This window comes from Oryctolagus cuniculus, chromosome 10, assembly GCF_964237555.1.
Source record: "Oryctolagus cuniculus chromosome 10, mOryCun1.1, whole genome shotgun sequence".
NCBI classification, from domain to species: Eukaryota; Metazoa; Chordata; class Mammalia; order Lagomorpha; family Leporidae; genus Oryctolagus; species Oryctolagus cuniculus.
Genome location: NC_091441.1, coordinates 100015208 through 100028503, shown reverse-complemented (window position 1 = coordinate 100028503; position 13296 = coordinate 100015208). Strand labels below are relative to the sequence as shown.

General features: G+C 55.2%; 1 protein-coding gene and 1 long non-coding RNA gene across 3 annotated transcripts in view; both read right to left on the bottom strand.

Moving 5' to 3' along the window:
• Positions 1 to 1774: 1774 nt before the first annotated feature.
• Positions 1775 to 4036, bottom strand: LOC138844102 (uncharacterized). The gene is made up of 2 exons (XR_011379543.1): positions 3128 to 4036; positions 1775 to 2759 (listed from the first exon to the last, which is right to left on the bottom strand). It is a non-coding gene; the product is annotated as an uncharacterized lncRNA (long non-coding RNA).
• A 3846-nt stretch (positions 4037 to 7882) lies between these two features.
• CIMIP7 (ciliary microtubule inner protein 7) overlaps positions 7883 to 13296 on the bottom strand; it is a 28936-nt gene continuing 23522 nt past the window's right edge. The window contains exons 1-2 of one of the 2 annotated variants that reach the window (XM_002713352.5): positions 11441 to 11547; positions 7883 to 9597 (exon numbers count right to left, since the gene is read on the bottom strand). In XM_002713352.5, the coding sequence (XP_002713398.1) occupies positions 8148 to 9545 (1398 nt within the window). In that variant the 5' untranslated portion in view covers positions 9546 to 9597; positions 11441 to 11547 and the 3' untranslated portion in view covers positions 7883 to 8147. Of the gene's footprint in view, positions 9598 to 11440; positions 11548 to 13296 lie in introns of those variants that run through there. The other variant, XM_070050822.1, reaches the window with a different exon arrangement.

The following is a 13296-nucleotide window of genomic DNA, read 5'->3' as shown; positions in this document are numbered from 1 at the left end:
CTGGCCCCAGGTATGACACGGGTAGGCTGAGGCATAGGACACTCAGTTGCTAATGGGATTGCAGGAGGTGGACTGGGTGGATGTACAAGGTCAGTAATTAAGGACACAGCAAGGAGGACATGGGGCTGGAGGCCTACCCTGAGAGCTGTTTACACTGGCAGCCGCTAGGCTGAGTCGGGCTCAAGCCATAGTGACCAGGCTGGCAGAAGTCACAGCAACACTGCTCAGAGAGGAAGTCACAGGTCTCATCTATGTAGGCATCACATAAATCCCCTTGCAGGGCACCCACAAGGGCAGACACAGTCTGGATCAGAGGTCAGAGGTTAAGGATGGAATTAAGTCAAGAGCCTCTGGAGCTGAAGAATCAGGGTCAGAGTTACGCTTGGGGAAATGGAGGGCTCATGTGTGCAGGATCAAGGGGACCAGGAATGCCCTAGAGGTCTAGAGGTCATGGTGGAAGGGCCAGTGCCCAGGTGTGTTGTGCTGAAATGTTTCACACACCCCACCATTCACACACACTGTCAGCTGGCAGACACTGGCCATCTCAAAGTGACAACTGGTGCAGAAACAGAAAGGCAGAATTGGAATAGGTAGACCCACAGCTGGTATAGAAACGCAGCACAGAGCGTGGCGATCAACCACGGTAGCATGGGGGTGCCCATGCCATACTATACATGTCCTGTCAGAGCTCACAGTGGACAACAGCTCTACGGTAGTGGCAGATGCAAAACTCATGTACTTGGCAGACAGGAGGGCAAAATGGGTCTGCCCATCCCCCGGCTTGCTCAGCCCACTAGCCAGAGATGCCCTTCCCAAGGTCCTCACCAAGGGACAAGGTGTCTGCAATGATCCAGGGAGGGGAGAGCCTCCTTGAGGATATATTTTTTATTTTTGACAGGCAGAGCAGACAGTGAGAGAGACAGAGAAAGGTCTTCCTTTTCCATTGGTTCACCCCCCAGTGGCCACTGCGGCCGGTGTATCGCACTGATCCGAAGCCAGGAGCCAGGTGCTTCTCCTGGTCTCCCATGCGGGTGCAGGGTCCAGGCACCTGGGCCATCCTCCACTGCACTCCCAGGCCACAGCAGAGAGCTGGCCTGGAAGAGGAGCAACCGGGACAGAATCCGGCACTCCGACCGGGACTAGAACCCGATGTGTCAGCGCTGCAGGTGGAGGATTAGCTTAGTGAGCTGCAGCGCCGGCCAGAGGATACATTTTCATCAGCCCTGATATTGTTCTTACATTTCCCACTACTTCCTGGACACTGCATGCTGGTATCTACAGGTTTTTGAAATCTGCTTCCCCAACGCCGTAAAGGATTCCACTCCCTGGCCCATCATCCAAACTAGAAGTCTGCTTTTCAATCAACTCACATAGGGTAATTTGTTTATTTACCAACTATATTCCATGTCAGCTCCAAGAAGACAGATCCCTTGTCTGTCTGTTCCCCATCAAACATCGCCCAACAGATGCCTGACAGAAGTGGAGCTCGACGGGTGCTCATCGAATGAACACATGGATGCAGATGGGTCTGTGGCTCTGCTCTGCAGCCTCAATCATTCGCCAAGCTGTGGCTACCTCCTCCCTCTCTCTGCTGCGGACATCCCTCTTTCCTGATTAGAGGCAAAAGCAGCAGCAGATCGCAGACCTACTGGGAAGCAGCTAGTAGTGCCTGCAGTGAAGGTCGGCAGGGAGCACCCAGCAGATGGAGAGAAAAAGCTCCACCTACTGGTTTGGGTGTGCCCTGGTATCCTCCTGGACTGGCTCTGGGCTGCCCTGCTGGGTTACGGTCACGTGGCTGTCTGGTCCTTTGACAAGACTTCTTTGCAAAGAAGGGTTCATATCCAAAGATGCCTTGGTGCCACCTAGAGGTAGCCTCACGGACAAGGGGCACCAACTGAGACCAGAGTCATGGCTGAGGTGCGCAATGACAGAAGCAGTGAAGGATGCCCTCAAGGAGGAGAATAATGAAGGGAAATGACAGGATCAGAGATGGGGGGCATCCTTTGGGGCAGAAATGAGAAAATATGATGGGGCTTCACAAAACAGTTCAGAGATGGGACAGAGATAGGGAATAGATGGAGACTGCTCCCCTTGTTAGTTCCTATGCTCTGGGCACAGGATGGACAGGATGAACAACAGTGATAGGAGGCCACCAAAGGACCAAAAAAAAAAAAAAAAAAAAAAGGACTATGATGAACCGTGCCACGGTGTATTAAGCGGGTGCTTGCAACACTGGGATCCCATATTTGAGTGCCAATGCGAGTCCCAGCTGCTCTGCTGCAGATCCATCTTCATGCTAATGCATCCTGGAAGGCATCAGCGATGGCCCGAGTGCCTGAGTTCCTGCCACCCACATGGGACACCTGGTTGGAGTCCTAGGCTCCTGCTGTTGGCTTGGCCTAGCCCAGGCCATAGGGCATTTGTGGAGTGAACGAGTGGAATTGAACATCTCAGTGTCTTTCTGTCACTCTTTCAAGTAGATAAATAAGTTTTTTTTTTTTTTTTTTTTTTTTTTTTTTTTTTTTTTTTTTTTTTAAGGACAATGATGGGACAGAGTTGGGGAATAACCGGGACACTGAGCTGGCCTCCCTGCCTGTCCTGCCAGTGCAGACCTCAAAGCACTGCCTCACCTCCCATTCAGTGAGTGTCTGGCTGTCTTGCCAAAGGGTACAGGACTGGTTGTGGGGACGATTACCTTCAATCGCAGGTCTGTTTGGGTCACCCACCAAAATGGCTGGGTCGAGAACTTTGAAAACTACCTGAGGCCGGCGCCGCGGCTCACTGGGCTAATCCTCCGCCTAGCGGTGCCGGCACACCGGGTTCTAGTCCCGGTAGGGGCGCCGGATTCTGTCCCGGTTGCCCCTCTTCCAGGCCAGCCCTCTGCTGTGGCCAGGGAGTGCAGTGGAGGATGGCCCAGGTGCTTGGGCCCTGCACCCCATGGGAGACCAGGAAAAGCACCTGGCTCCTGGCTCCTGCCATCGGATTAGCGCGGTGCGCCGGCCGCAGCGCGCTGGCCGCGGCGGCCATTGGAGGGTGAACCAACGGCAAAGGAAGACCTTTCTCTCTGTCTCTCTCTCTCACTGTCCACTCTGCCTGTCAAAAAAAAAAAAAAAAAAAAGAAAACTACCTGAAAGGAAGAAGGTTTCAGTCTCCAGTTTCACCCCAGGGCCTGAACTCCCTTCTCCTTAGGCCTGCCCTTGCCCTCAGTAGAAGGCTCGATGTCCAAGAACACTGGTCACAGCCGAGGTCACTGATCCCTTGCTGGGGCAGTAGGCCTCCTGGGGAAGAGGCTTGAGCAGTTGTGGGCAAAGCATCAGGACACCAGCCAGCAGCAGCCTTGGCCCACTGCTGGGTGGGATGTCGGGACAGGTGGGGCCACTGGTCACAAGGGATGAACCTCATTGGAGATCACTGGGCAGGAGGGCACAGGGCCGGCATTTGCCAAGTAAGCTGCAGGCTAGGGCACTAGGGACACCCTTAAAGTCATGACGAGTTGGGTAAAGCAGTAAGCAGCTGGATGGTGACATTCCTAACACCTGCAGCAAGGCGTTGTCAGTGACCCAGCTGTCTCTCCAGATCCCACATTCATATCCATACATATGAGTATACTGGCACCTTCACCGCTCTGCCTGTCACCAGTTCTTGTCGCTCCCAGGGCCACTCGAGATCACATCCTCTAAGTCAAATCCTTGGTAGGCACCGTGGCTCACTTGGCTAATCCTCCGCCTGTGGCGCCGGTACCCCGGGTTCTAGTACCGGTTGGGGCGCCAGATTCTGTCCTGGTTGCTCCTCTTCCAGTCCAGCTCTCTGCTGTGGCCCAGGAGGGCAGTGGAGGATGGCCCAAGTGCTTGGGCCTTGCACCCGCATGGGAGACCAGGAGGAAGCACCTGGCTCTTGGCTTTGGATCGGCACAGCACGCCAGCTGTAGCGGCCATTTGTGGGGGGGGGGGTGGTTTGAACCAACAGAAAAGGAAGACCTTTCTCTCTGTCTCTATCTAACTCTGCCTGTCCAAAAAAAAAAAAAAAAAAAAAAAAGTCATATCCTCTCTGGTCCCAAGAGGTATAGAAATAGAAGCCATTCTGAGTCCTGGGGAAGGGGTCAAGAGGACCAACTAGGAATGGCCAGCCTCTTACTCCAAAATTTCAGAGCACATGACGCCCCCTCCAGTTCCCCAGCAATAACCCAGTCCCTCCCCCACCCGTGTTGAACTTGCCCATGACACCCTAAAGGCGCCATTCCTATAACCCAAAAATAGCAGCCTCCTCCCCAGCTACAAGCAACTGATACTGTAATAGGGTTCAGGGCCATAGAGGCCACAGGTGGATCAAGTTCAAAGGCTCTGGCCATAGTCAACAGTCAGGTTGCTGATGGGTAGGCAACTGCTACTTGAGTGGCCAGGCAAAAGAAACACATCTAGCAACTCCTGAGCAATTGTCCCAGGACCCTGGACTGGGAATGACAGGGTCTGAGCAAACACCCTAGAGACATGCCCCACCACACCGGGACGCCATAGGGATGTTGTCACCAGGGCCACTCTGGGAGATTACAACCTCAGTGCCATACACTCTCTGGTGTTGAGTCATAGAAGCAGCAATTCTGAGTCCTGATTTCTCCTCCCCTTCTGGCTGGCTTTCTGGGGAAAAGCCATACCTCACTCATTACTGGAGACAGCAGCAACTGGAAAGAGGGTGCACAACCTGGCAAGCAGTCCTGGGCACTGAGAGCTGGAATTAGGCCTGAGAGAGAACACAGCGAGCTCTAAGCTGGACAACCCTTGAGGGTCTGAGTGGCCCTCAAGTCACTCCATCACCTCACACGGTGGATGAAAGCAGAGCTGCCAGAGGCAAGCAGCATGCAGGGTCGTGGGGCCACGGTATGTCACTCCCCGTCTTCGTGGAGGAACGACACAGGACCCTGCGCTGTTCTTTCGTCTGCTCGGCCCTCCCCGGGTTTGCTGCTGGTTCTTCCCGGGTTGGCTACTGTCCCTTCCACCTCTGTGGAAGGGCGGTTCCCCCCGGCCACTTTCCCCACTTCCGCAGGGGAGCGGCACACCGCCGGCCGGCTCTCTAGGGGGCTGCACAGGTGTTCCTCTTAGATGTTCCCTGATGCATGTTGTCTCTCTCCTCCTTTATAGTCCTCTTCCACCAATCCCAACTCTGCTACCCACACGCCAAGTACACTGCTCTTCTCCAATCAGGAGCAGGTCCTGCTGCTTATTGGTTGAACTGGAGGCAGCTGTGTAGAAGCTGTTTCCTCCTCTCCCAGCGCCATATTGTGGGAGAGCAGATGTATAGAGTAAGTCTTTTTTTTTTTTTTTTTTTTATTTTTGACAGGCAGAGTGGATAGTGAGAGAGAGAGACAGAGAGAGAAAGGTCTTCCTTTTGCCGTTGGTTCACCCTCCAATGGCCGCCGCTGCAGCCGGCGCACCGCGCTGATCCGATGGCAGGAGCCAGGAGCCAGGTGCTTTTCCTGGTCTCCCATGGGGTGCAGGGCCCAAGCACCTGGGCCATCCTCCACTGCACTCCCTGGCCATAGCAGAGAGCTGGCCTGGAAGAGGGGCAACCGGGACAGAATCCGGCGCCCCGACCGGGACTAGAACCCGGTGTGCCGGCGCCGCAAGGTGGAGGATTAGCCTATTGAGCCACGGCGCCGGCTCTAGAGTAAGTCTTAATTCCAGTAACTTAGTCTAGTCCGAGTTGCTCCCAGTTGCTCCCCACACGGTACAGCTGGGAGTAAGGTGCCCTTGAGATCGGGCAACGAGGGAAGATGCACTTGGGGTAGCAATGCTAACCACAGCTTTCGGCTAATGTGCCTGGGAAAGGAGCAGAGGATGGCCCAAGCCTGCCACCCACCTGGGTGACTCAGCTTTGGCCTGGCCCAGCCCCGACCACTACAGCCCTTTGAGGAGTGAACCAGCAGATCCAAGAACTGTCTCCTCCTCTCCTACTCTTCCTGCAACACAGGGAGAGGTCTTCCATCTGCTGGTTCATTCCTCAGATGGCTGCAATGGCCAGGGCTGGGTCAGACCAGAGCCAGCAACCAGGAGCTTCATCCAGGTCTCCCACATGGATCCAGGGGTCCAAGTACTTGGGCCATCATCACGCAGCATACCCAGGTACATTAGCAGGGAGCTGGATTGGAAGTGGTACAGCCAGGACTGGAACTGGCACTTACATGGGATGCCAGCGTTGCAGGCAGTAGCTACACTATGCCATGATACAGGTCTGTGTGTGTGTGTTTTTTTTTTTTTTTTATTTTTTTTTATTTGAAAGGCAGAATTAGGAGGGAGAGAGAGATCTTCTATCTGCTGCTTCATTTCCTAAATGCACGCAATGGCCAGGGCTGGGCCAAGCAGAAGCCAGGAGCCAGGAGCTTCATCCTTGTCTCCCACATGGGTGCAGGGGCCTAAGCACTTGGGCCATCCTCTGCTGCTTTCCCAGGCGCATTAGCAGGGAACTGGATTGAAAGTAGAGCAGTCAGGACTCAAATGAGTACTGCAGACAGGCTTAACCCGCTATGTGGCAGCCCACAATTCTTTTTTTTTTTTTTAAAGAGGGGCCAACACTGTGGTGTCGCAGCTAAGCCACCACGTGTAATGCCAGCATCCCATGAGTGCTGGTTTGGTTCCTCTTCTTATCCAGCTCCCTGCCAACATGCCTGGGAAGCTGGCAGAAGATGGTCCAACTACTTGGATCTCTGTCACCCAAGTAGGAGAACTGGATGGAGTTCCAGGTTCCTGGCTTCTCCCTGGTAAACCAGCAGATGGAAGATATCTGTCTCTTCTGTCAAACAAATAAATATTAAAAAAAAAAAAAAAAAAAAAAAAAAAAAAAAAAAAAAAAAACAAGAGGTGTTTACAGCAGCCCCCACAAGCAAAAGAAAGGGTGAGGACCAGCAAGCAGCACGCAGACTCCCCGCAAGCGCAGGGCCCAGACGGACCCAATCTGATCCTAGCCGCAGTGATGCTCCTTACACTGAGAGGCTGTCTCCAGGAACCCTGGGAATGGGTCCTCCCCCCTCCCATCTCAGCCACTGGCATTCAGCCTGGGCAGCCAGCGACGCTGACGGGCGGGGCAGCCAGTTCTGCTCCGGGCCCAGCCCCCTCTCCAAAGCAAAGGGCTAACAACACCTGAAATGCACAAGCCCATCTTGGAAGGTGTGATGGATCTTCAAGTAGACAGAGCACTTGGAATCCAGGCACAAAGCACTGTTCATGAGGCAGCGATGGAAGCTTTCTGGATCTACCAACACAGATATCTTACCCAATCAGGGAAACAAATCTTTGGTCAGTCAGTGAGGTTAGGTTTTGTGGTCCTTACTCAACATCTTTCCCACATCTCTTGTCACCAACTGAAGTTGGGGCTACTCACATTCTTCTAGGAGAGCAGAGGGAGGTACCTCAACCCCTTTAGGGCCTGGCCCTTCTCTAGACAACCCCAAGCAAAGCCTCAAAGTTTCATCCAGGGCTTCCCGGTACACAAGGCCGGATTGTCTGTTAGGCCCCTGGGGAGCAACAGGCTTCCTTCCCTGGCCTAAAAACCTGATAGTCATTAAGGTTCCCCACTAAGCTGCCCACTGTCCTACCTGGGGCTTGTCTGGATGAAGAAAAAAACAAGGCAGCCTCAAAGAGGGGTATCTGACCTCACAGCACCTCTGCCTCTGCCCTGAGGGGATGCTTCTCACACAGAAAGCCTACAGGACTTGCCCTCTTCTCTCCACAGGGCCCTGGGAGCATCCCTCTCCCACAATCCCACTGTATCACTCACACTGATGACCTGTCCCAGGGTACAACTATTTCTGGGGCCGCCTTCCCTATATGCCTGCCAGCAACCAAACACACACACACACCCCCCACGGAGTGCGGGCAAGGAGACTGGAAGGTGGAAAGGTATAAAACGTGATAGATGGAACAGTGGGCATACAACTTGAAGAACAAGTCACAGTGCATCGCGCCATGAGAACACCCCTCCCGCCCACCCACCCCACCCCTTGTGTCCTCCAGTTTTTGAAAGGAGGCTGGTGGCTGCCAGGGCCCTGGAGAGGTACCCGGAGTCCTCAAGGTTGTGGAGTCCACAGGCATGGCACACTGTGCCACTGGCCACACAGACAGCTGGGCTTTTTCCCCAAACACCACTGCATCAAACAATCAGGGCGTGGAGTATGGCAGCAACGGTTGGAGCCGTATTACAGGAGACAGGTTCACACGGAGGATCTGTTGAGCCCACTGCCGCACCTCATCATCCGAGGACTTCCTGTCTACCTTTATGGCCCAGAATTTCAGCAGCTTTGCTGTCGCAGGACCTAGCCATGCCTTAGGAGATCGGGGCCCAAGTCGTGTTCTCTTCTTGGGAGGAAGATCCTTTGCCTCCTCAGCCCTTTTCCTCTTCTGCCCGACAGTCTCAGGGTGGCTTTTCTGGCTCTTTCTTGCAGTCCTGGCCTGAACAGACCCCTTTGGCCTGCCTCTGCCCCTGGGTTGGGTCCGAGCCACCTTGGCCTTGGCCCTGGCCTGAGCAGCCTTGGCCTTGGCTTTGGCCCTGGCCCGTGCTGCCATTGCCTTGGCCTTAATCTGTGCTGCCTTAGCCTTGGCCCGGGCTTTGGCAGCTTTGGCTTTGGCCCGGACCTTGGCAGCCTTGGCCTGTGTTCGAGCCACCTTGGCCTGGGCACCAGCAGCTTTGGCCAGTGTTCGATCTACCTTCGCCTGGTCTGTTTTGATGCCCAAGGCAGAGCCCCCTTTCATTCGCAGACCATTGAGGGACCCAGTGGCTCTGTAGGTCTTGCTGTGGGGCCCGGTGCCTCGTTGGGGTCCAGCCCCAGAGCCTTTGTGAGTCAGACACTTGGGGCCCTTGCTTGTGGTTTTTCTGGGAGTTCTGGGCCGGGGGTTCCCTGGAGCCTTCCCTGAACCTTTGCGCAGTTTTATAGGTGAGTCCGCAAGTGAGAGCTGTAGTGACTGTGCCTTGTGCTTAGCACCCAAGCAGGGCATGGGAGTCTTGAGTGGAACCAGGGCCTCAAGGACAACAGAGAGCCGCATGGCAGGGTAGACACCTGGATAGAGGTGGGCAGGGAAGCCCACTGTCGCACCCCGGGCACGGCTGGCACTTGACTGCTTCAGAGAGCTCAGCAGCAGGTTGGTGGTAGCATGCTTGGTGAGGGCTGGTGTAGACGCTTTGGCCAGCCTGCCAGACAGCGACATGGGCAGCAGCGTGGCCCGGCCTGCAGGCAGCCGCATTGCAGTCTGGGGAGCACTGGCTGGAGGTGATGTGGTGGCTGGGTTGGGGGCACGAGCCTGCAGCTTCGTCTGGCTTGGGGGGTTGGCTGTGCATGAACTATAGCCATAGACATCACCACTGCGCAGAATGGTAGGTTGGAAGCCATCATCTCGCAGGCCCTGCAGGAAGGCCACAAGCTGGGCCTCTGTGGCACTGAGATCCTGGCTCATGGGGTTAAAGACAAGCAGCGCCTCTTCCAGGGCCTTCTTTCCTGCCGTGGAGATGCGCGACCATGAGTGCACAGCTTTCTCCTCCACATGCTGCACCACCACGCTCATGGCATTAGGCACTGCAGATCTGCCTGGGTATCTGCAAACCAGCGCTCGGCACCTCCAAGGCAAGAGGAAAAGAGTCAATAAGAATGGCACCGAGACAGAGGCCCAGAGCAGTTAGATCAGTCAGGACCCCTGTTCTCCAGGACACCGGGAGAGTCACTCCCTGGCCTTCCGACCCTCTAACACTCAGGAGTGGGGGTATGGGTCAGGCAGCTTCTTTAGGACATAGGCTCAGAACCAGCTCAGTCACCTTAGCAAGACTTGGTCCTGGTCCATTTAAATTCCACATTTTCTGAGACCAAAAACCTAGTATTCGATTCAGCCCTGGAATACAAGTCAATCTCCCGGTTCTCAAGGAGGCCAGTGAGGAAGGCAAGACACAGCCACCATAAAAGGTTCGTGGGAGCATACAGTGGCACCCAGCTCTGCTTGCCAACAGGTCATGGAGGGATTCCCAGAAAAGGCAATACCTAGTCAGGACAAGAGTGATGGAAATAGAGCAAAAAGCAGGACAACCTACGCAATGGCTCTGAAGTGTAAGAGTAAGGCACACCTAGTATGGAGTCTGCGGTCAGGACGAGGGTTCTCGCTGGAGACACACAGGAGGGAAAGCCAATGAAAAGTCTTAATTGTTGGTCAAAAGGTACAATTGTTCATGCCCATCTCTGTTCTAGGTGTTCACATGTAAGGGTGAAGGAAGATGCTCTCCGATCCCCTGGACAGACCTCTCGGCAGCCCAATTCCTAGCTCTACGGCCATGGAGACCAGCTCCCCAGGGAAACAGCCAGCCTCAAGTAGCAAGTGCCAATGACATATCGCCAGGCAATCAGGCAGCCCAGTGGCCAGGCAACCACACCAAGACCCCGAGATGTGAAGACAATGGGAGCCATCTAAGTAGGATGGAGAGTCAGGTGGGCATTCAGAATTCTGAGATGTCCCCAGAGGGCTGGAGGACCACAGAGCCTGTTGTCCCAGGCTTCTCTGATAGCTGTGGCTATCAATCGTCACTAACCCCAAACACCCAACCCAGCATCTGAGGGTTCTCCGAGGCAAGAGGCAGCTCCCCAGCTGCACAGGAGCATTAAAAAAAGATCAGCTGGGGCGAGACAGGTCCCTGGGGCCCTGAGGCTCGGCTGTGCAGCTTCTTCCCATTGCCCTAATGGAGCAGATGAAGTCTTCGGAATCCCCCGGAGGAAGTGCCCTGGGGCTCTTTGTTTGGAAACATTCTTGGATCCTCAGGTGTCTCAGGCACTTCCCTTCCCCGGAGGCCGCTCTCCAAGTACAATCCTTGCACATGACTTTAGTTTTTATTTATTTATTTATTTTCAGGGCGTGTAGTTCCCAGGGCCGTGAACTGTAGAATAGGGAGGACCCTACTGCCCACCCCCAACCCCCGGCGCAGATACTGGGGACGACCTGGGGGTCTCTTTTGCCCAAGCCAGTCTGCACCCTTAGGAGGGGTCTTCTGGGCTTTCAAGAAGCTGCGGAAACAGGCTACAGCAGGGCCCCCGACTTCCCTTCACACGTGCCCCCGGGGACCAGCTGGGAAAGTAGACGGAAGCCAGGGTCGAGAAGCGCCATCGAGACCGACCAGGGGCGGCGGTAGACCGGGGCCCTCGGGCTCGGGAGTCCGCATCCCTGGAGCCCGAAACCGCGAAAGGGAGCCACGGCTCACGGCGGCAGCGAAATGTGCGAGACGGCCGGTGCTAGCCCGACCGGGACCGCGCAGCCCCAGGGTGGGGTCGCTGGGCACGGGGTGGGGGTGGGGGTGGGGTGGGGATCTCGGCCAGGCCGGCGGAGGACGCGGGTCTGGGAAGAGTCCGCCGCCTGGCCCCTCCGCCCTGACGCCTCGCGGGCCGCACCTCCGCGGCGCGGCTAGGCCCGCGGCTCCAACCTACCGGCGCCGCCGCGGGGACCCAGGACGCGCCTCTGCGCCGCCTCCGCTGCTCCAACATGGCCGCCCGCTGCGCGCCGGAAGTGCGCTACGCTTCCGCTTCCGGGACCCAGCCCACCCTTGTGACCCTTGACCCCCAAGACCCCATTTCTCCCCAAAGTCTGAGGACTGGACAGACTGGGTACTAGGGAGGACTGCCTGGAGGTGGTGGCCTCAGGGACTGCTCCATACTCCTGTGTAGAAACCCGAGAGGTGGAGGCGCCCTGACAGGTGGCCTCAGGCAGGATGTACTGAAGCCCAACTAGGACTGCTTTAGGGGCCATCTGACACCTTCTCTGAGGAGACCTGGTGGGCCAGTGACATCTAGGAGGGGCTTCTGGCAAGTTCTAGGCTGACCTCCACCCTCCAGTCCTGCAGGGACTGATAAGGCCTGCTTCTGTCCCATATTTACCCCCCGCCCAGAACGTGAAGGAGGAGTGCTTCCTGAAAAGGAGTGTTTTGGAAATCCCATTTGTTTCTGTAGCAACAGTGCTTCCTCCAAGGACAGCAGGTGCTCTTTTGCTAAGAATGCGGTCTACTGCAGGTAGTCTGGAATGCTGGTGTGCACACGTGATCACAAATGCCTCACACAAGCCTAAGGTTGTGCATGTCCAGTCTGTGAGCCCCAGGATAGCAGTGTGAGCCTCTCTTTTTCCCAGGCATGTGTGCATGGGTCTATTAGGGAGACCCTGACACAACCTCAGCCCCTCAGTGGCAAGAAATCCTGTCTCCAGTCTTAATATTTCCCAGAATTCCGGTCCCATTGCCTAGAAGATGGGGACCTGTAGGTGGTCCTTACGGGGCCCACTGCCCAAGACACAAAGATTAGCAGACACCAGTCAAAATTAAATGTAGGACTCGGTGACTTCAGATGACGCTTAAGAATGGTCAGCTCATGTTGGGAGCCATCATGGGAGTCCTGGTTGCACAGATGAGGAAGTGGGAGCGTTTGCATTTAGGTCAGAGCCTGAGCCAGGAGGCAGAAATATGACCACACCTTTTTTTTTTTTTTTTTAAAAGATTTATTTGAAAGGCAGAGTTACAGAGAGGCAGAGGCAGAAAGAGAGGTCTTCCATCCACTGGTTCACTCCCCAAATGGCCAAGATGAAACCAGGACCCAGGAGCTTTTTCTGGGTCTCCCATGTGGGTACAGGGGCCCAAGGAGTTGAGCCATCTTCCACTGCTTTCCCAGACCATAGCTGGATCAGAAGTGGAGCAGCCGGGACTCAAACCAGTACCCATATAGGATGCTGGCAATACAGGTGGCGGCTTTACCTGCTACACCACAGCATTGGCCTTGACCACAATTCTTGTACCTTGACCTTAGTAGGAGTGTCATAGTTGGTAATATGGGAAGGTAGAAGCCTATTGACTGTAATAAGTTGGAGAGTGGGGGCATACTCTAGGCCTCATTTGGTGCCCCTAAGCTTCCCAGGGTCTTAGCACTGATGGTGGGGCCCTTGTTACCTTCAAGTAGAGCCAAGTTATGCAGTAGGAATGGCAAAATCTCTTGATGGGGTCAGTGCTCCCAGCCACTTGTCCTGGCATAGGGAAGGGTTGGGTGGGGGCTTCAAGCAGAGTTGCATGAGCTATAATCAGAAGCTCCTCCTTGGCACTCCTCCTCCTTAACTATGGATGAGCCCTATCTCTAGCCCTATCCATGGGTGAGGACTGGCTACCTACTATCAGGACAAATCCAACCTCACCTACCCCAGTTGTCTCTCGCAACTTTTCCAAGGCCGGCACCTGTGTGCAGGCAGGCTGGGGCTATGAAAACAGAAGTCACTTCCACCAAGAGGCAGAGCCTGTCCTCCAGGGATG